The 20,639-nt window shown below is 38.3% G+C and overlaps 1 protein-coding gene across 20 annotated transcripts in view; it reads right to left on the bottom strand.

Moving 5' to 3' along the window:
- Positions 1–379: 379 nt before the first annotated feature.
- LOC129746664 (uncharacterized) overlaps positions 380–20,639 on the bottom strand; it is a 33,338-nt gene continuing 13,078 nt past the window's right edge. For 2 of the 20 annotated variants that reach the window (XM_055740465.1, XM_055740466.1), the window contains exons 3-9: positions 20,322–20,436; positions 20,122–20,260; positions 19,848–20,070; positions 19,302–19,708; positions 2,911–3,025; positions 2,633–2,848; positions 380–2,572 (exon numbers count right to left, since the gene is read on the bottom strand). In XM_055740465.1, coding sequence (XP_055596440.1) covers positions 2,348–2,572; positions 2,633–2,848; positions 2,911–3,025; positions 19,302–19,708; positions 19,848–20,070; positions 20,122–20,260; positions 20,322–20,436 — 1,440 coding nt within the window. In that variant the 3' untranslated portion in view covers positions 380–2,347. Of the gene's footprint in view, positions 2,573–2,632; positions 2,849–2,910; positions 3,026–19,301; positions 19,709–19,847; positions 20,071–20,121; positions 20,261–20,321; positions 20,608–20,639 lie in introns of all 20 variants that reach the window. The other 18 variants (XM_055740471.1, XM_055740472.1, XM_055740468.1 and 15 more) reach the window with 13 other exon arrangements.

The raw sequence follows: 20,639 nt of genomic DNA, 5'->3' as shown, positions 1-20,639 counted from the left end.
GAACCTAGTATCCAGAAGGTGGTGAAGGCTGGCCGGATAAGGACATGTTGCGAGAATGCCGGACGATTGTCCTGCAAAACAGGTGTTCGCTACGAATCCGGTAGGAACAAGACGAGCGGGGGCGCAACGAGCGAGGTGGTTAGATCAAGTGGAGCGTGATCTGGCGAACGTGGGGTGTCCGAGATATTGAAGAACGGTTGCCATGGACCGAGTGAATTTTAGGAATTATGTTCGTCAAGTTATGTCGTGAGACGGAATACTATCTAAATAAAAAAATAAATAAATAATTAACTTGTATTTGTAATTATCGGAACAGTCTAAATATAAACGAACTAAGTGTTTATTTATGGCTGTGGTATACATAAAAAATATCTTCACATGAATATTAAATTTTATTGATTCATATCCTACTTACTGTTTACAAGACTTATCGCGGCACAAAAATTGTGCCAGTTTTCAATTCAAATAATCAAAACCTTTGCAAACTAAAGATCGGTTGTGTTTCATTTCTGATTTTTTTCCGTTTCTCATGATGCATTGTAATTTCTTGAGTGGAACAATTTGCTCGAACGAATCGAATGAATATCAAACATAACCGCTATCATTTTTTTCCTTCAAACTGTCCACGGGAGCTGATTAGCGTAAGTAATGGTATGCAGGCTAGTGTGCATAAAATCAGAGCGCACAATCTTCCGATGCAATTATGCATCGCCTACCGCTTTTCAGCCAGCGTTTTTTTCCCTCTTTTAGCCAACTGCAAAGCTAATTCTTTCTGCTTGACACCTACCTATTTGCTGCTTGTAGCCTGGAAAATGTTTCCTAGCAACGACTTTATGAAGACATTTTCTTCATTTAGGGTGCGCTAGCGGACATGTCTCGATTGTTCTGTTGTTGGTTTGATGGCACTGATTTGTAACTTTTCCTGTTTTGTTTTTGTTAAGCTTTTCCTTGGCTGTTTTTTTTTCTCTCATTAGCTTGTCCTCAATTAGGTTAATAAATATAAGTTTTCCGCTTCTTCTGAGCGATTTGAGGCGTTTGTTTGTGTTTTTTCATCTCTTAGCCCTCTTTGGGTGCCTTAGAAACAACACTGATGCGTATAATAAATAATGTTGGCTGCTCGCGTTCGGTAAACAACACGTGCTCCTTTGGGGGTTTAGTGTGTTTGATAAGGTGTGTAGTTTATATGTGATGTAACATGGGGGTGTTAGTCAGTCAGTTTTCTAGTTTTGAATATTAGAGATATAGTTTAACGAGTAGGAGCGTTTCCTAAATTGACTAGTGTGTGTTAAAATAACATTTGTTATCAATTTAATTTCTAAATAAATATGTTTTATTAGGTATTGTGTCATGTAAATCTACAAGGAAAACCGCATCGTCGCTTGTTTTCTTTCTTTCAGAATAATGAATTTTATGATTTTTTTGTTGCTACAATTACTTGCAATAGTATATCTAAAAAAAACTGAAACAAATTCAAGATTTCGAATCAAAATGTTTCCTTATTGGTTCATCGCACGATTTCCTTGCAAAATTATCATCCTACATTTTGTTTAAATAAATAATGTCAAACTGATTTCGTTTAAACAATAATGTTCTGTATTAGTTTTAATTTCGTTTAAGGTTCGTGTTCACTTGAGTTACATATGGCCTCAGTATATCAGTAGTGAATTAATCCCATATAACAATGAATTAAAAATCGATAACGCTACAATATACTTTTCGAGGTCGGGCATGTTAGTATAAAATTTCCTTAACTGTTCCGTTATGTTTTTCATTCTTTCAACTGATGGAATGTAGTCTGATCAAGTCGTTTTGCTTATCCGGAAACTCAAGGTTAGCTTCACTTTCCTATGGTGTGAGAATTTTCGCTCCGAAAAAGAAGGTACAATTAGGGTCCTTTTTTTCTCGGGATTTGTTTCGTTTTTTCTTAAACCGTGTTCGATCGAGTGTTTCGTTTCATTTTTTTGGTAAGTGTTTTTTCTTTAATTCGTCGAAAGTTCTCCATTTTCCAACACTTTGGTCAAACTGTAAAGTGGTAAGCTTTTGATTTCCATGTAGTGCAGGAAAAACGTGCTTTTTGAGCTTTTCCAAAGAACAATCCAGAAAAAAATAAAATATTCGAAATTCGTGGGTTTCGAATAAGTAGAGCTTCAATTCCAAAACTATCACAATTTTTCTTCTAAATTTTATAATAAATATTTGAGATTTTTAAACAAATTTTTGACATCTGGGAAATTCTCTAAAAAAGCGCAAAAGCATCTATTTTGTTCTGTAAAATTAGCAGGATAATCCAACCAGACCAGGCTGTGTCCATCTAGAACGCCAAGATTTGGCTACGCCTTCGATAAAACTACTTTGAAGATGGGTAATAATAGAGGACCGTATTTCCGGGAAGCTGCCAGTGGGAGGCCTGAAGCTCGATCAGCTGCAGCAGAGTGCGGCGGATGGCCGGAGCCGAGGCCGAAGAATTGAGAAAAGCATCCCGAACGGCGGCCAAAAGGGTTTCCAGCTGTTGGGGCAGATGCATCTCAAGATCACGACCGATGCAGGTCAGCACGAAAAAGAGACATTCGATCTACGGATAAAAAAAATTAAATTGAAGTCAACACAGTGAGTAACAAGAACACGAACATACCTCAGAGAGTGATCGAACGGGTGGCCGAACGCAGTCCTCGCAGCATTTACCCAGCAGTGTTAGCAGGAGCAAGGGCGGAGGGACTCCGTCACATTCCGTGCGTAACTGCAGCTGGCGACGCTTTAGCTGACAAAACATCTCCGTGAGGAAGGCCATGAAGGCGGTGAACCGGGGCCGGGCTGGATTTTTCATGTTGAGAATCGGGGGACCGAGAACCTAGAATTGAGATTATAAGGTTATAACATCGATGTCTTTGTAGATTTATCTACTTTAATCACCTTATCACGTTCCTGGTACCACTGCCGACAAGTGTTCAACAGAGCCTCCAAAAAGGTTTCCTTCTTTTCCTTTGAGATTATCGTGATGCACAGCCGTGAGATTGGAAGCGCATATCTAAAATATGAAAATTAGGGTTTTTGAATAATATAGGCGAAAAGGAGTTAAGTTGTACTTTCAAAGTTACCGAACCGTTATAATGGAATAAATTGTTAAATAATAGCGTTTGTTGTAAGATTTCAAGTCTGATTAGGTAGGGTTTTCATACATTTTCACTTACTTTCGTTACTTTCTCTACATTCAACTCGATATTTTTGAGCTCATTGACCCCTAAGGTTATTTTGAAACAAATTTGTTCTGAGACATTTAGGTACGTACTTAATACGAATGTAGAATAGTTCGAATATAAGAAGCTCTTATCCCATGCACCGCCTCTTTTGGGCTTTCAACGACCCCCAGAGGGGCGATAGGGATCACTTTGAAAATCATTGAGGTAGATCAAAGTAGAGGTGGTGCAAATCTATTTTGAAAGTTAACCTTCATTACGACGAATTCCAATGCAGCAGTAGCACGTAATCCCTCCAGGGCCGAGGTTCTTTAGTAAGAAATGTGCTAGGACCAGACGGTATAGCTTGGTAAAGGTTCCCGAAGTACGAGATACGGTTTTAGTGTTCAGAACACCAGGAAGACCAGGGAAAAATCTAGGGTGAAAATGGTTGATTTTTGTGCTGGTAGCTGGTTGATTTTTGTGCTGTGGTGTACCTTCAGAATACTTTTCTTGTTTGTCCTCCCGATCCAACGATAATTCATAGAGCGAGCTTTCAGATCACTCATGTTGGTCCTCCCGGTCCTAAGATAATTCATAGAGTGAGCCTTCAGAACTCTCTTCATGTTGGTCCTCCTGATCCAACAATAATTTGTAAAGTGAAGCTTCAAAACACTTCTCATATTGGTCTTCCCGATCCAACGATAATTTATGAAGTGAAGATTTTTTTATTATCTCAAAAAATACGCTTGCAGGTAGGAAACGATTTGTAATGATTGCACAAATATGTGTATGCTGACAAAGAACATACATCCTATAATAAAGATATAGAAAATTTATACAACATTCAAAAACTTTCAAAAACTGTCAGTGTATACTCATATCGCCGGTTTTTTTTTCTTACGCAGTGAAAGTCGCAGTAATTTGGACGACTACACGGATAAAAAAACTCCTCAGGTTTTAAAATTCGTATGGTTGGGTCTTCCATATCACAGATTTTTCGTTGAACCCATAATTTTGCTTAATCAACATCGAGAACTAAAAACAAACTAGCGTTTATGTAAACCTGATTTGGCTCTCAACATACATTAGACAATCTAATAAAGCATGGATCATCCAAAATCTGGACGCACTGTATATTATACCATAGCGCTCCTAGTTTTTGGATCTGGAATGTTTTGACAGTACTTCGTTCGGAAATGTTTCCTCTATCAGTGCTGAAAATTTCATAACGATTCGTTTTGTGCCAATAAAGTTTCACGTAATGGAAGCCGCGAGGCGAAAATTAATTTTGGATACCCATGTCAAAAACCCGACGTGTTCTGGTTCGAAATCGTGAAATCTGATTTTGGGCGGCTTCCTGGCCAAAAATTTTACAAGCCACTGGTCGAATGATGTCCCCACCAAATTCGAATTCGTTTTTGCCGATAAGTTGGCAAGAAAGTGTTTGATCTGGCAAGGTATTTGCAGCTGCGGACGAAAAACCCCGGTTTTTGTGAAAAACAAGACCATGGACTCAGAAATGTACAAGGAGAAGTGCCTTACAAAAACGTTTTTTTTTCGTACATTAGATCTCACAAAGGACCAGTAAAGTTTTCGCCAGATTTGGCAAGCTGCCACTACTCAGCTAAGAGGTAGGCTACAGTGTTATCGGGCCAAATCGGGTGGATTTTGTCGAAGAGGACATCAACCCACCCAACTGCCCTCAATTCCGCCCTATCGAAGAATTTTGGGCAATTGTCAAGCAGAAGATGAAGAATAATGGTAGAACGAATCGGGATGCAACAGAGATGAAGAGATTGTGGAACAAAATGACCGCTGAGGTCAGTGAATAGGATGTTCAAACTATGATGAGTGGTTCTCGACAACATCGGAATAATTGTTTTATTATTTTTCCTTTAAAGTGCAATAAAAACCCTACATTTTGATTACAAAACATTTTTATTTCGTTTACATAGCTCCGAGATAGACCCTTTTTAATGCGTCCAGATTTTGCGTGATCCATGCTTTAAATTAGTTCTCAAATATATGTAACTGATGCTTGACTAGACCTTGAATATTGTTCAGCTAAAATTTATTTCTAAGATCAACAAGTAAGATTTTCTTTGAATCAAAAAATAAAAAAAGCAGGAGAAGGAGGCATTTGTAGTGCTTTTGCGGAAAATTTTGGTCAACAGGAAAGGTAAATTGATTAATTTTTAAAGTATTTCTTATTTAAACAGTATTAATTGGTTTCAGTATGTACATTCACTTGGACAATGCTGCAGCGAGCAAACGCTGATTCCTGTGGGACCAAATCGGAAGGTGCATATTTAAAAAAGAACTATATAAAACATTGAAACATCAATTGAATCAACGAAAGTTTTAATATTTTACGAATATTGACAATTTTGGATCCCGCGGGTAAAACAGCAGCAACCATCAGGAATTTTAGTAAAAAAAAAGGAAAATATTTTTCACTTTAAAATAAAAACTAATAAAAGATTTCACCTGCCTCATATTATTGTTATTTATACTCTGAATCTATTATTTTCTACATTCGGAAAGAACAGAAATTATGATCAACACAGCCACCCTATTGAATTTCATCCATTGCTATATTAGCCATAATCCATTTCAAGGCAACGGATATTTTTTTGGTTGGCCTGGTCAAATTTTCGAGTCAGAACCAAACAACCATAGTATTCATGTAGACGTGTTATTTAGTTAATGAAGATATATATTTTTCTCCATGTACTCTTTGAATTTTATGATTATCAAATGTTTCAATTCTAGGCGCTGTACATCAACTCTTTTCTAGAGTGAAACATTCTCTTTAGGGCAAACATCCATCCATGAATAATCTCCTCTTAAGTATCTTCTACACCCATAGAAGAGGTTGCAAAAATCCAATGCCTATTTGGCAAATCTCTGTGCCGATAATGCCATGAAATGTGTACTGTGCCGAAGACGGTATGTTTGGAAAACCGTAACTGGCATAAGGACTCGAGCTCCCAACCAAAGTGATGCATGACCACTACATTCAAGCGAAACAAGAAAAACATTTTATGGGATTTCCTTCCTATTGGATAATTCATCCCAGAAACAAGAAAAAAAAAACCACAGTGCCGTGGGGAGAGTCGAACTCAAATCATCAACTGTATCGTCTTCCCAGTCCGACATCTTAACCAGTATACTATTTGAGCTTCATGCAGGACGAGGAATATTTGGGACGAGGAAAAAAATAACAAATTAGACAACAAATGTGACTGAAATACAATTACACCACTAGAATCGGTATGAAATATGCTTTCCTGTGCATTAGACTGAGTCGATTTGGGGTCATTTTTGAATTTCTCAAACCCTGGAATCTTAAAAGCATCGTTTTAATTCAAAACTCATCCATGATTTTTGCAGAATTTTTAAGTAACTTTAACGTGAGTAAATTTGAACTTTTATGTTTGTATGGGAGTTTCAGTTACAAGTATTATAAATTATAACATCTGGATTCTATAGAACAATTCCTTCACCTAAATTCAGCTTTGCACTGGATTTTGAATATGTTAACGTACGGTTTAGGCAACAAAACTATGTGCACAATAAACTAAGTCAATTTGGGGTCATTTTTGAATTTCTCAAACTCTGGGATCTAAAAAGCTTCGTTTTGGTTCAAAACTCAGCCGTGATTTTTTTTTATCATTTGCGTTTCTTCTGTGGATTCGAGCCTGCTATTGACTTTGACGAAGATTGTAACTTCTTATCTTATAAGGCAAAAAAGTTATCAGTTGTTTCATAAGGGCATGTCTTTTGGTATTGAAAGACTATAAATTCCATTGAAATCATTGCTGGGTGCATGAAACCCTCCGCAAAGCATCAGCTGATATCAATTGAATTTATAGTTTTTCATTCCTAAAAGACAAACCTCTGTTAAAAAGCTAATAACTTTTTTGCCTTATAAGATACGAAGTGACAATCTTCGACAAAGTTGTTCAGCGGGAAATTTTTTTTTGGAGAATTTGTAAATTGGCTCAAAACCCAGTAGCAAGCAGGCTCGGTTCCACCCAAAAAACATTAATGATATTGATTTTTCAGTACAAAATATTCAATTTTCCCTTACCAACATAAATGTTTAAATTTACTCATGTAAAAGTTACTTAAAAATTCTGCAAAAAATCATGGATGAGCTTTTAAGTTTCAAAGCAATAGTAAACTCTCATTTTTTTAAGAAGAAATTTTTGAAAATGTATGTTATGGTTATTATTGATCCCTAGAGTCCAAAAAGATGTATTTTTTTCCTGAATGGATCGTGATTATTGGTTATCATGAAATTACTAATATCTGTCCAATAACTAATGTTTATCCAGTAATTATCTGTAAAAAAGGACTAAAACACTGTACTTATCTAAAAACTATCTATCTTCTACTTAGAATTAATCTTGCCGCAATGCCATTAAAATATTATAATCAACAATTATAACGGCGGCGGAGTTCCTTCTCAGCCTCGAACGAGAGCGGTCGCTTTTTGTGTTCGGTCCTCGCTAGACAAAGACTATTGTTTTCTGAACTGAAAAGTTGTAAAGTGATAGAGGCGCGATGAGTTCATCGCTGGGTGTACTCACGGATAGGACAATACCGACATAAATGGATCCACAGAACCTGCATGGACGATTGTACTATTTGGCACTGAAAGCAGCAGATGGGCATAAGCTTCCACAAAATCCGTTTTTGATTGGGAGATCCGTCGAACAGAAATCGGGAGGAAAAATTGATGGCGCATTCTTCGAGAAGAAAAATGAATGGTATGTTCTAAAGTGCAGAAGTAAAGAACAAGTCAGGGAACTGGCAAAGCTAACTTGTCTGTCCGATGGTACACCTATTATTGTCGGACGCCATCCAAGTCCTAATACTCGAAAGTGTGTCGTTACTTGCCACGAAGCCGAAGGAATGAAAAAAAAAAGAGTTGTTGGATGAATTGTCTCCGCATTACTGTCCATTACTTTGGACGTGCAAAGAATAACTAAGAAAACTCCCGCTGGTATTGTAGGTACTCCAACGCTGATACTTACTATCAGCAGTACCGTAATACCGGAGTTTATCCACTTCGGATTTCTTCGAGTGCGAACTCGCCTTTATTACCCGCTGCCGCTACTGTGTAGGAATTGTTTGAGATATGGACATACTAAGAAAAAATGCACCAGCCCCCTTTCGTGCAGTAAGTGCAACTCAACAGAACATAACAGTGAGAACTGCAAAAATCACCCGTACTGTGGAAACTGCGAAATGGAAGGACACTCACCCATCAATCGATCATGCCCAACCTGGTTAACTGAAACAGCAGCGATCAAAATAAGCACCGAGCAATACATCCCGATTGCAGTCGCCCGAAAAATGATTAACACGTTCGTCGCCACGTCACCCATATTCGGTAGACGGGTGTATTTCCTGGGGGGCCCCGTCACATCAAAAAGCAGGTGACGCTCTCTTACTCGAGTTTACCGCTCAGCTTCGCCACACGTTTCAAATATGGGAGTTCTCCCTCTTTGCTTTCTCTCTCTGAAAATTTCTTTGGGCCCGGCTAGCAAAACTACCAAAATGAGCGTGGCGACGAACGTGTTAAGCCAACCAACAGTAAACAACCAACATTTGCCAACATAGTGAAAACGACGGACGAGCACCAACCGAAAACAATAGACAATGCAAAAGCGCAAGCACCAGCCGAGCCGAAAACGAACGACGACAAAAAACAACAGCAGCCAACTCAACAGAAGCGGACAAATCAACAAACTGCAAACCTCAAACCAACATCTACCCCTCGGAAAAAGATTACCCCTCAACCCTCACCCGCCCAATCGTCGGATGAGGCAGATGATTGCAGCAAAACCAATGGATTTGCCAGTTCCCGATCGAGGGAACAGTTGATTTTAAAATCTCCAATTCCTACCACTCGCCCTCTTCCCTCTCCTTACCCCTTCCAACCACCCCCTAGTCTTAAGAAAACCACTGACCCTCGGCCTACTAAAACTTTGTCTAAAAAGTAAATGGCCTAATAAACATTATTTCAATTAAAAAAAAATTATAACGGCGATAAAAATCTGAAACAATTATCTAAAAACTAGAAAATTGCGCCTTAAAGTATGCAATGACTCTAGGGTTGTAGACAAACTCTTAGAATTATGTATCTTTGTCTGATACTTATCCATATTCTCCCCTAAATTTTGTAGAAATTGGTTAAGAAACAAGAGAGTTTGAGCGAAAACGGTGTTTGCCGTAATATGACCGCTCGCGGTCATATTTTGCACGACGGTGTCTTGTCCGATCCAATCCCGGTAACTGCTGGAGTGAGAAAAGGTCAAGGATGTATCTTATCTATGATACTTTTTCTAATCGTAATGGAAGAGATTCTGATTGGATCAATGTTCGGAAAATCGCTCAAGAAAAGCAATCAGGATTCATTTCAAGCTGGAAAACGTATACCTCCGAGTGCTGTGATACGCACATGGCGATGGTTTCCGTTGAATATTTGTCGAACATCATCACTAACTCGATATAAGAAAATATACCATGTCCCATCGAGGGCTAGCGTTGCTATTCGTCACGTGGCTTTTCAAAGGTGATCGACATACTTGATGATACATTTTGAACGTCGCTCCCACAGTCATTCACGAATGTCAATCCACGCATCATTGTGTATAATGTTCGTTATTGATAGATGATCATGAATGTATCAGAAGGAAAAATTGAAGAAATACCAGGACCAAATGTATAAAAAAAGTCGTAGCACATGCTGGACAGTTCATTGCGGTTACCTAGTAATGATTTGTCCTTCTATTCAAAGCGAAATTAAAAAAAATCAACTGATAGCCTCCTCATATCGCTCAAAACTGATACATATCAGTTGTGATCCTAGAAGGTAGAAACCATCAAGGAAGGCTATCATCATCGAGACGTTCAAAGCTGATAGGGTAACGGACCTATTTTGGACCGCTTTGGGAAGTGGCTGTGCTATTTTCTGAAATAAAAAAGTACATGTTTCAATTTTTGACTGCTTTATCCGTTCATTACGAAGATCAAGGCTTTTTCTATCGAAACATATCGTCGTTTGTTGCAATGTAACAAGATTTAAGCCTAAAAACTCGTTTCTTTGATCATTGCTCTGGTCGGTATTTTGGACCACCAGGTTTCTATTTTGGACCACCCTCTGGACCTATTTTGGACCACCCTTAGCCTGAATCAGTTTTTTTCTAAATTTTGCTATACTTACGACAGCGATTGATGCGCAATTATAACAATAATTCAGTTGATCTTTACCCTTCGTATTCTTGTAATCAAGATTTGTTTGTTCACGTTAATTTATTCCTGAACTCACTTTTTTAAATTTCTCCCCAGCCTCTATTTAGGTACACTTGTTTGTTTAATAGATCCTACTACAACCTGTTCTGTTCATTTTTCAATAACTTCTAATGCTTTTAAACAGTAGTTTTTGATAAGAATAGATTAAAAACAGAAAAATTCCTCAGTTATCTTTAGGATCAATTTTTAGAACGCAAATCTCCTTGAGGCGATTCAATGATAAGTCTGACATCATCAACTCCGCAACATCAATTGATGCATTTTGACTTCCAAAACCTCAGTGGATTTGGTTTGGCTTCAGTTCAGAATACATAAATAAATATAAAAAAGAATAAAATATACGAGAATTATACGATCGTTTAAATCATCTAAAAGCCAGATTAATTTTCGCTTGAAAATTCACAAAAATTGAGTTTTAAAATAACTTTTGTTCTACGAAAAAAAATTATCGTTGGAGTAAATTCTTAAACAGTTTTTTTTTTCAAAAATTGCATAACCTAAGGGGCTGAAAAACTTTTTAGTATGGGAGAGTGGGGAATCATGGGCCACTTTTTTTCGTTGTTCCATAACATCTTTATTATAAAAGATAAAATTAAAATAAAAAATGGTATGGGTTTCTACATTTTTAAGGTATCATAAAGTATTTTTTTTTAATTTTTAATAAGTTATTTTCCCCAAATTCTGACTGTTTTAAAAAAAGCAATATTTTTTGGATTTTGAAAAATGGTGGGGAATCGTGGGCCACCAAATCCAAATTGACCAAATAACATGCAATATTTATGAGTTGACCCAAAACTGTGATTTCCTAATTCATTTCGTTATTTTAAAGCAATTTCAGATGATGAAATAAAAAAGAGAGCTGTGTATGATCGCATAGATTCCAAAACCTGGCTCGCGAACGTTTTGGCAAAATTTCTTATATGGAATGGACAAAATATTTTCATAACTCTTGATTTGGCATAAGAAAACTTTACAGATAGGTAAAACGTATTTTGAGTTCTGAATGTATATAAAATTATAAAAATATAGGTTATTCAAGATGTGTGGCCCACAATTCCCCACAAGCTATGATTTGCAAATTGGTTGCGTTTGTGAGACTTATTGATGTTTCATCAAAAATTCCTTTTCCATGTGAAAGATCATGACAAAACTAAGATCATAAGCATATGAGCATATTTTTGTTATGCACTTTAGGTTCCCCATCGATGAAATTAGCGGGTGTTTTTTTTAATTATGTAAGTAAATTTTTCTAACTTTTTTTAGCTTGATAAATAAAAGAAGCATATGATTCAGTCAACAACATATAGAAATATATGCTCACGCAAAGCGACGACGATGACAGTTGGTTTGAGATTTTTATCTCAACACACAACTGAGATATTAAAAGTGGCCCACGTTTCCCCATGGCCCACGAAACCCCACTCTCCCCTACTTTTTCGCTTGTAATTTTTACACATTCAAAATTTTTTTTAAAGTTTTGAATCATGTTAAGACTTTTTCATAGCTATGGTTGAATATATTTTTATTAAAATTGTTCTTCTATGAACCGAGATATTTCAACTGTTACAAATATTAAAATCTGTTACATATTTCCGATTTGTTGTCCTTATTTTCTCAACCCCTACTTTAGACTGGGTTTATATTTCGTCTTATACTTAACCTAACCTAGTGAAGCTGCATTACATGTAGGTTCACTATAACCAATTTTTTTTCTCGAAAATAAACCCTGTATGGTTGAAACTTTTTGACCAAACTGTTAATAATTTTTCATGCAGCATAAAAAATAATGACTTAATAAAAAATGATGCCTGTTTTTAAGCTTCTTGCTGTAGCTGACAATTGTTTATCAAATAGTTGCCATTAATTTAACGTAGTTTAAAACATGGTGCACGAAAAGTAAGTTAAAACAATGATTTGCTTGGTTTTATGCCGATTGAAGTGAACCCCGTCTGAAGGCGGGTTTGGGCTTTAGCGAGTTGATAAAATAAAATAATGTCAAAATTCCAAATTTTATGTATATCAAACAATTGAAATAGTGTGCTTTCCATATCGTCGTACAACGTTTTATTACGTTCATGAACTTTTAAAAGCAAGTTCAATACTCAGGTTATGTTGGGTGGTCCAAAATAAGTCCCTAAGGAATTATGTAGGACCTATTTTCGACATGGGTCAAATTGCTATCAAAACAAGTTTTTTTGGTTCTTCGGGCTTGCAAACTAGTTTTCAAGTGTTTTATCATAGCTGTGAACATGTTTGTAGTTGTTAAATTTATCACAGCTAGGCAGAAAACTTCTTAGAAGTTGACTCCAATAATGACACGTCCTCCTGAAATGGGCATGATTTGGCCCAACCGTTAAAAATCAAAACTTTGTTTTCAATTTTCTCTCTCTTATCAGTTTATTTAAATGGAATCTTATATATGATTAGAACCATAAGAAGTAGCTTTTCCTATATTTGATCAAAATTTTCATAGTTAACATGATTTAAGAGAGAAAATTGGAAAAAAGCTGCAAGGTGGTCCAAATTAGGTACCTGGTCCAAAATAAGTCCGTTACCCTAGTCTGCGTCTTTCTTTACCACATCATGTTTTGCAAGAGTGTTTCAAATACAGGAGCGTCGTTGTCATGCATGATTGTTTTTATGGTTTGAATGGAGAAGAAAAAATTGACTACTTCGATTTTTTTAGCTCAGAATGCAGTAAAGCATGGCTCAGTGAAAATGATTGATTTTCGGAACATTGGATTGGATTGATCGACTGTGCAAAGAACCGAGGATTGTCGTGGAATCCTTCAACAATGAAGCTTGAACTAGCAGACGATATTTTTTTGCTCGCAGAAGGCAACAAGACATGTAGAGCAAACTCGACGACCTCACTGAAAGCTCCAAGGCAGCAGGTCTCAAAATCAATATCGGAAAGACCAAGTCGATGCAAATCAACACAGTAAATCCTTCCAATTTCTTAGTAGCTGAGCAACAGGTTGAGAAAGTGGAGTGCTTCTTGGTATTAAAACTTAGTTCTTTTATAAATGAGACAGTAAGGAATGCGTGTATCTCAGAAACCATTCGTTTGATCTAAATACTTTCTATGAAGGAAATGTAGGTAATCATATGATAATTCATGAAAAAAATTGAAAAAAATATTTATTGTTTTTGTAAGAAAAAAATCTACTTTATTCTTGGTACCTCCCATCGGCCAGTGCACATTTTTTTCAGTCATGATATTGATCAGTTTTTCAAACTTATACTTCGCCTAATCTGTATTTTAGGTGGCTACATCCTCCTCCTTCAATTTCTGATTCTTTTCGGTTCAATACTTCTCTTTTAAACGAAACTGAGGGCATTTTAGTGGCAGTGACAGCTGTTTTAAAATTAACAAATTTGATTATTTTTGAGTCACTTTAATGCGTTTTTAATGGAATTTTTGATGGCAAAATCTGACAATAACGAAGTAAAACCATCATGAGATTGAACTTAAAGTATAATGCGGCAAACGAAGGATGCGGCAAACCTATTCATGACGTTCTTCCGAAGCGTGTTAAGTAACAATTTACCACCTTCGGATGAAGCGTACCTGAATAGTTTGCCAGTGTACAACGTTAACCTACCGCAGTTTCAACTCACCGAGAACGATGTGTTAACCGAACTTGAAGCCTTGGACACATCTAAAGGAGCAGGACCTGATCAACTACCCCCGTCTTTCTTCAAAAACTGCGCTCGCAGTATTAGCCGCCCTGCGCAAATGCTTTTCAACCGCTCTCTGGCCGAAGGCACTTTCCCAGCACAATGGAAATCAGCGTCGATAACCCCCATTCATAAAAAAGGTAACATCAATAAGGTCGAAAATTACCGAGGGATTTCCGTTCTTAGCTGCTTATCGAAAGTTTTCGAGCGTCTGGTCTACGATGCCATTTACTGGAATGTCCACGGAATAATTGCCCCTCAGCAACACGGGTTTATTCGGAAGCGCTCTACAACCACTAACCTAATGGCGTTCGTCTCGTCTCTGATTGATAACATGGCCAACTCTGAGCAAACTGACGCCGTGTACATCGATTTTAGCAAGGCATTTGATAAAGTTCCACACGCACTGGCAATCGAAAAACTCATAAGGATGGGCTTCCCCAACTGGTTAACGCAATGGTTATTTTCCTATTTAAGCGGCCGCCACGCACATGTTAAAGTAAGGACAAGTCGATCTGAACCGTTCGAAATCTCATCTGGAGTTCCTCAAGGGAGCATCTTAGGACCTCTGATTTTCGTTTTATTTGTTAACGACCTCGCCACTGTACTAACGTCATCAAAACTATTTTATGCCGACGATCTTAAAATTTTCAAAGTTGTGAAAGACGATTTTGATAGCTCGTTGCTTCAGAGGGACATCAATGCTCTTCTCACGTGGTGTCACCGCAATGGCATGGAAGTCAATGTAGACAAATGCTGCGCAATAACATTCACTCGTAAGAAATCGCCACTAATATTTGATTACGCAATGAACTCAACTCCCCTCGACAGAAAATCTTCAATCAATGACCTAGGACTACTTCTAGACTCCAAGCTTTCATTTGACGAGCATATTTCTTTCGCCACTAACAAAGCATGCGCAATGCTGGGCTTCATTAAGCGGAACACACAAGACTTTCGTGATATCTACTGCCTGAAAGCTATCTACTGCTCACACGTGAGAAGTATTTTGGAATATGGAATCCAAGTGTGGGCGCCGTATCACGCCCTGCACTCTGATCGCATTGAAAGAGTACAGAAAAGATTTCTCAGGTACGCTCTTCGCCGATTACCCTGGAACGACGCAACGCATCTACCGCAGTACGAAAGTAGGTGCAATCTGATTCATCTTCCGACGCTGGCGCAGCGCAGAAAGCTACGTCAACGACTTTTCGTCTACGACCTGTTGTGTAATAATATCGACTGCAGTGAACTCTTATTTCGTCTGCCAATAAATGCACCCCCGCGGACTTTACGCCAACAACAATTCTTCCGGCTCCCGCCTTTCCGCACGCTTTACGAATTCAACAATCCCATCTGGACATGCTGTAGGAGATTCAACGAGACAAGCGACAACTTCGATTTTAACGTGTCAAAATTAACCTTTAAAAGAAGAATCCTTAGTTTGTAAATAGTCTGTGCATAATTTAGTATTTTGAAGACTAAAACAAATAGAATAGATATGTATAATCGGTTAGTATAGATCGTATGTTGCAAATGGTACATACAAGATTACTCTTTTTAGGCTTTTAAAAACAGTGAAAATCAAAGTTTTTGTTTTGAAAATTGTTGTTTTTTCCACAGGAGCAGAATTTGGCAAATCAATATATTTTATACAAAATAACGAGGAAATACATACTTTAATATAGCCGGGACCTTGCCACGAGCAGCCATGGTATAGGATTCGAACGTTGGAATTTGTTTAAAATAGGGTATTTCATAAGTTTTGTCGTTCATCAGAAAGCATCTGTCCCATAGCCTCGGTACTGCCTATACAGCTTACGAGCTCTGGAACTAGCAAAAATGGTTGTTCAAAGTAAGGTTTGAATCACTCATCACTAGGCAACACTTTCAGCTTATCTGAGAAAAAATGTGGGACATTTCAGCGATCTACACTTAGTTTTTCACTTACTTAAAAATAAAAATTCTGGTATGAGACATGACTTCCTTAATGACCCTTAACCGTAGTTGCTGATCATGTGCTTCACTCCAATGCTTGATGTGAACTTTGGAGACATTTTTGACAGTGTTTGCATACTTTTCCACCACTCACACCCAGTTATTCTTTGAATAATCAACGGTTTTGTCAGCTATCAATTGAAAAATGATGGATTTTAAAGGATACTGTGCAAGGTATTTTTTTCCTTTTCTCTTGCAACGTAAATATCTCTGAAACGTGTGAATTGAAAATTTTGAAAAAAATTGGTCAGATATTACTTTTAACAGGCAACAAAATGCTGTCAAAATTTTGAATGTCCGATTAGAGGAGAGGCGGGCTATATGCGCATATTAAGGAAAGCACTCGTTTTCTCCCATATTCCAAAAGATAGGAGTGCGAAAACTATACACACATGAGAGGACATCTGTTTTATATACGTTTGAGCAATTTTTCTGTTAAAATCTCTTACAGTTTTTGTGAAAATAATTTTATAATAAAAGAAGTCAAAATAGCCGATTTCCGAAACTGGCGGGCTAAATGCGCATATTTATGTTTTTAGCTATATTTCATTAACACTTGCAATATTTTGATATCATTTAATTGAAAATGGGAGAAACGGATGTTAAGCATACGTCAAGGCTGAAATTTTGGTGAAATTTTTTACATCACTAGTTCTTTTGCATGAAACATAGTTAAGTATGCCATATGGCCATATTTCATGGTAATATTTTGTTTATATCGTATTTTTATCGGATCAGTATGAAGTTCTTCTTTTTTCGCAGTAAGATCGTGATTTGAGCGTAGATTTAATGTTTCAATGATAAAAAGTTAAAAATTTATAAGACTAATCTATTTTTCTTGATATAGGCATTTAACCTACCTTGATATGGGCATACAGAACCTGTCTCTTATTCCAATATCTTATCATTTACAACTTAGCCAAAAGCTCCAATTTGTTGAATTTCTGATTTGTAGATGAAATAGAAAGAAAAACCATTTAAATTTTTGTTCACAGAATCTGTACGCACGATAATTAAAGTTCGATATATTATAACAAAACCGACAAAAATCTTGTTTGAATTTTCAAATTTTTTCGACTTCATATAACAATTTATTTTTTTTATGCCATGTGTTAAAAGCGTATTACCCTCTAAACTGCACTGATTAGATATGATGAATCTTCAGCCATATTGTCAATCGGCTGTATGCGCATATTACCCAACTTGCGCATTTAGGAACACGTCCCCCTACTACACCCAAAATTCAGCCTCTGTGCCAATGGCGTGTAGTCAATTTCATAGCATCATTGGTACAAGAAGATAACGCGACCGGCACTGATTCGATTTGCGCCCACCGGCATTAACCTCCCAGCGCAACCGAATTGCGTATGTCTGAATGAAACAAAATAAAAACGTTTTCGCGTCCTTCCCCATCGCATCACAAGCCGAAGAAGGATGGAAATAAATACCGGCCAACACCAGGCAGCCAGCGAACCGAGCACTGTGCGTGAGAATGTAGCAAAAGCAACAACAAAAACATCCTTCTAATTCAATCCCTTCAATCCACCGGCAAACAACCACGGCCAAGCTGTGCGTGTGTATGCAGTAAAAGCAACAAAAAAAACATTGCTTCAATTCAATCAACCGGCAAACAACCACGGCTAAGCTGTGCGTGTGTATGTAGCAAAAGCAACAACAAAAACATTCCGTCAATTCACCGGCAAAGCTGCCCGGCTTTAGCAGCTGTGTATATGTAGCGTGTGTATGTAATAGCAGGCAATAAGCTAAGCACATGCAGTTCTCATTCAATGGGTTTCCCTTTGCCTTCACTCCCGTTCCCTTTCCCGTTACCATCGCAAGACAAAGGACTACCTTGAAAGGCGGCCAAACGCCGGGAAGCCACCGTCGTGCGTTTTTTTGTGATTGTTCGGCGGCAGAAAGCCTATGACAAATATCCCTCGTCCTGCATGAAGCTCAAATAGTACACTGGTAAGGATGTCGGACTAGCAAGACGATCGGGTTGGTGATATGAGTTCGACTCTCCCTACGGGCGCTGTATTTTATATTTTTATTTTCTTGTTTCTGGGATGAATTATCCAATAGGAAGGAAATCCCATAAAATGTTTTTCTTGTTTCGCTTCAATGTAGTGGTCATGCATAATTTTAGTTGAGAGCCGAGTCCTTATGCCAGTTACGGTTTTTCAAACATATCATCTTCGGCACAGTGCACATTTCAGCGCATTATCGGCACAGAGATTTGCTAAATAGGCATTGGATTTTTGCAACCTCTTCTATGGGTGTAGTTAACGAGTTATTAGCGAAAGAAAGTGTCCCATTTATAAAAGAACTAAGCTTTATGGTAGCCAGATAACGCCTGATTGTGGCATCAGAAAAGACATCAAAACCCGAATCAGAAAGGCTCATCACGCCAGATCTCTCTATGAACGAAAATCCGAATCTTCAACACAAACGTCAAATCCGTATTGTTGTACGGGTGTGAAACTTGGTGTACATATGCGGCGACGACGCGAAAACTGCAAGTATTTGTGAATCGCTGCCTGCGGAACATCATACACGCTTGGTGGCCTGGCAATTGGATCTCAAATGAGGAACTTCATCGCCGGTGTCATCAAAGGACGCTAGAAATCGAGATTTGGGAACGCAAGTGGAGATGGATTGGGCACACGCTGCGCAGAGATTTGCAGAGAGGCACTTGAATGGAATCCAGAGGGACATCGAAGGAGAGCCAAGCCGCCGAAATCCGAACTGTCGACGAGAATCTTGACTGGAACCAAGTGAAGACGCTGGCTCCGGATCGTCAACAGTGGAGGTCTTTCTATCCACCTTTCTTTCAAATTTCTATAAAAAAAATCTCTCTAGTTTCCATTCCGCCGCACATGCCATTAAAATTATAATCTTATAGATATTAAGTTATTTTGTACAATTCAATGTATTCTTCAACGAGTACCAACCCGAAGGTTTTGAGAGAATTCTTGCTTGGCTGAGCAGCAAACAAGCTCGTTGATTATAAAGATTCAAAGCTTAAAAGTGTCGATTGCAATATATTCGCTCTTATGAAAAGGATTTGCTTCCTTCAATTTGAAAATCCACATTAATTTATCCACCAATCGTTTGACTAACCTTCGTCCATCGATAGCCCGGTGCATCAGGTGCGTGGCCAGTTCCATCAGACAGCGAGCGTTTAGCATGTTGGGATCCTCGGCCGCCTTGCCGACGATTGCCTGTATCTCCGGGGGAAATGCACCGATATCGTTAGCTTCCGGCCCAACGGCCAGTCCCAGTCCGGCCAGACCACGTGTCAGTGTGTCGGCTGAGGACAGGGACTTGGAGCGCTGTAAAGGTGCAACATTCAATGGGTTGTTATTGCTGATGGTGTTGTTGTTGTTGTTGTTCTGACTGTTGGACAGCACAATTGTCGATTGGGTGCTGTTTTTGGTGTTTTGTGGCTGTTGAAAGCTGTTGCTGCTGTTGTTTGCGTGTGATGGATGAATCAGAGGCTCCGGAGCAAATTTGACACGTGGTCCAGACTGCAAACGATACAACAACAAGGCAAGAACTGATATAAGCAACGGATACAAGTATAGTAGGTATCTTTCTGGACAAGCGGGATGATCTCATGATTGAAGGAAGCTGAGCGGTTTGGGTCTTTTGGTATCGTTTACTCACGTGTAGGATGTTTCCACTGGATGGTGAATTAACGAGAGGCATGTGAGAGGACTGCATCTGAATTCCTACATGTTGCATCGGTGGGTTAGACATCATGATCGGTCCCCGCTGAGGACTGCCGATGTTGCCCAGTTGCATTCGATGTGCCTGAGGGTGCATGTTGAGTGGCATGGTCACATTTGACTTCGAGTGTTGCAGCGAGCTGCTGTAGATGTTCAGTGACCTGCAACAGAAGATGACATAGAACCAAGGGAAATAATCCAACAGAATTTACCTTATTAGGTCTACAGACCGAGAGTTCGGCAATGGGAGTCGATTATCGTTCAAGCTATTCATCTGAAACTCTTGAGCATTGACGTTCAGTTTATGATTCGGTTGTTGTTGTTGATTCGGCAGCCCATCGAGGCGCACATCTACGGAGGTAGAGGTTACAATTTTTATTCATTACCGTTCTGTTAGTAGCGTTTGGATTACTTGGTGGACGATAGATCTCCATCGGTGGCTTACCACGCAACTGTTGCTGCTGTTGTTGGGCGTGTTGCATGGCCTGGCTCTGACTGAAGGCCAAGCTACGTCGTTTGTTGGCATTCTGCAGCGAGTAAAATGGATCCATTATCATTCAGTTCACTTCCCTTATCCTCAACACAAAACACTGCTAATCTTATGAGATAATAAGATACCTCCACCAACTGTTACCAAAACCTTCTAGGGACAGCCCTTACACTCAAACATTCAGAGTAGTATTAGACGAAAGAGAAAACTATTGAAATTAGTTTGACAGTAGGTTTTAAA

The sequence above is a fragment of the Uranotaenia lowii genome, chromosome 2 (genome assembly GCF_029784155.1).
Source record: "Uranotaenia lowii strain MFRU-FL chromosome 2, ASM2978415v1, whole genome shotgun sequence".
NCBI lineage: Eukaryota > Metazoa > Arthropoda > Insecta > Diptera > Culicidae > Uranotaenia > Uranotaenia lowii.
Note: the sequence above shows the minus strand (reverse complement) of the source record. Positions and strands in the feature narration are given on the sequence as shown.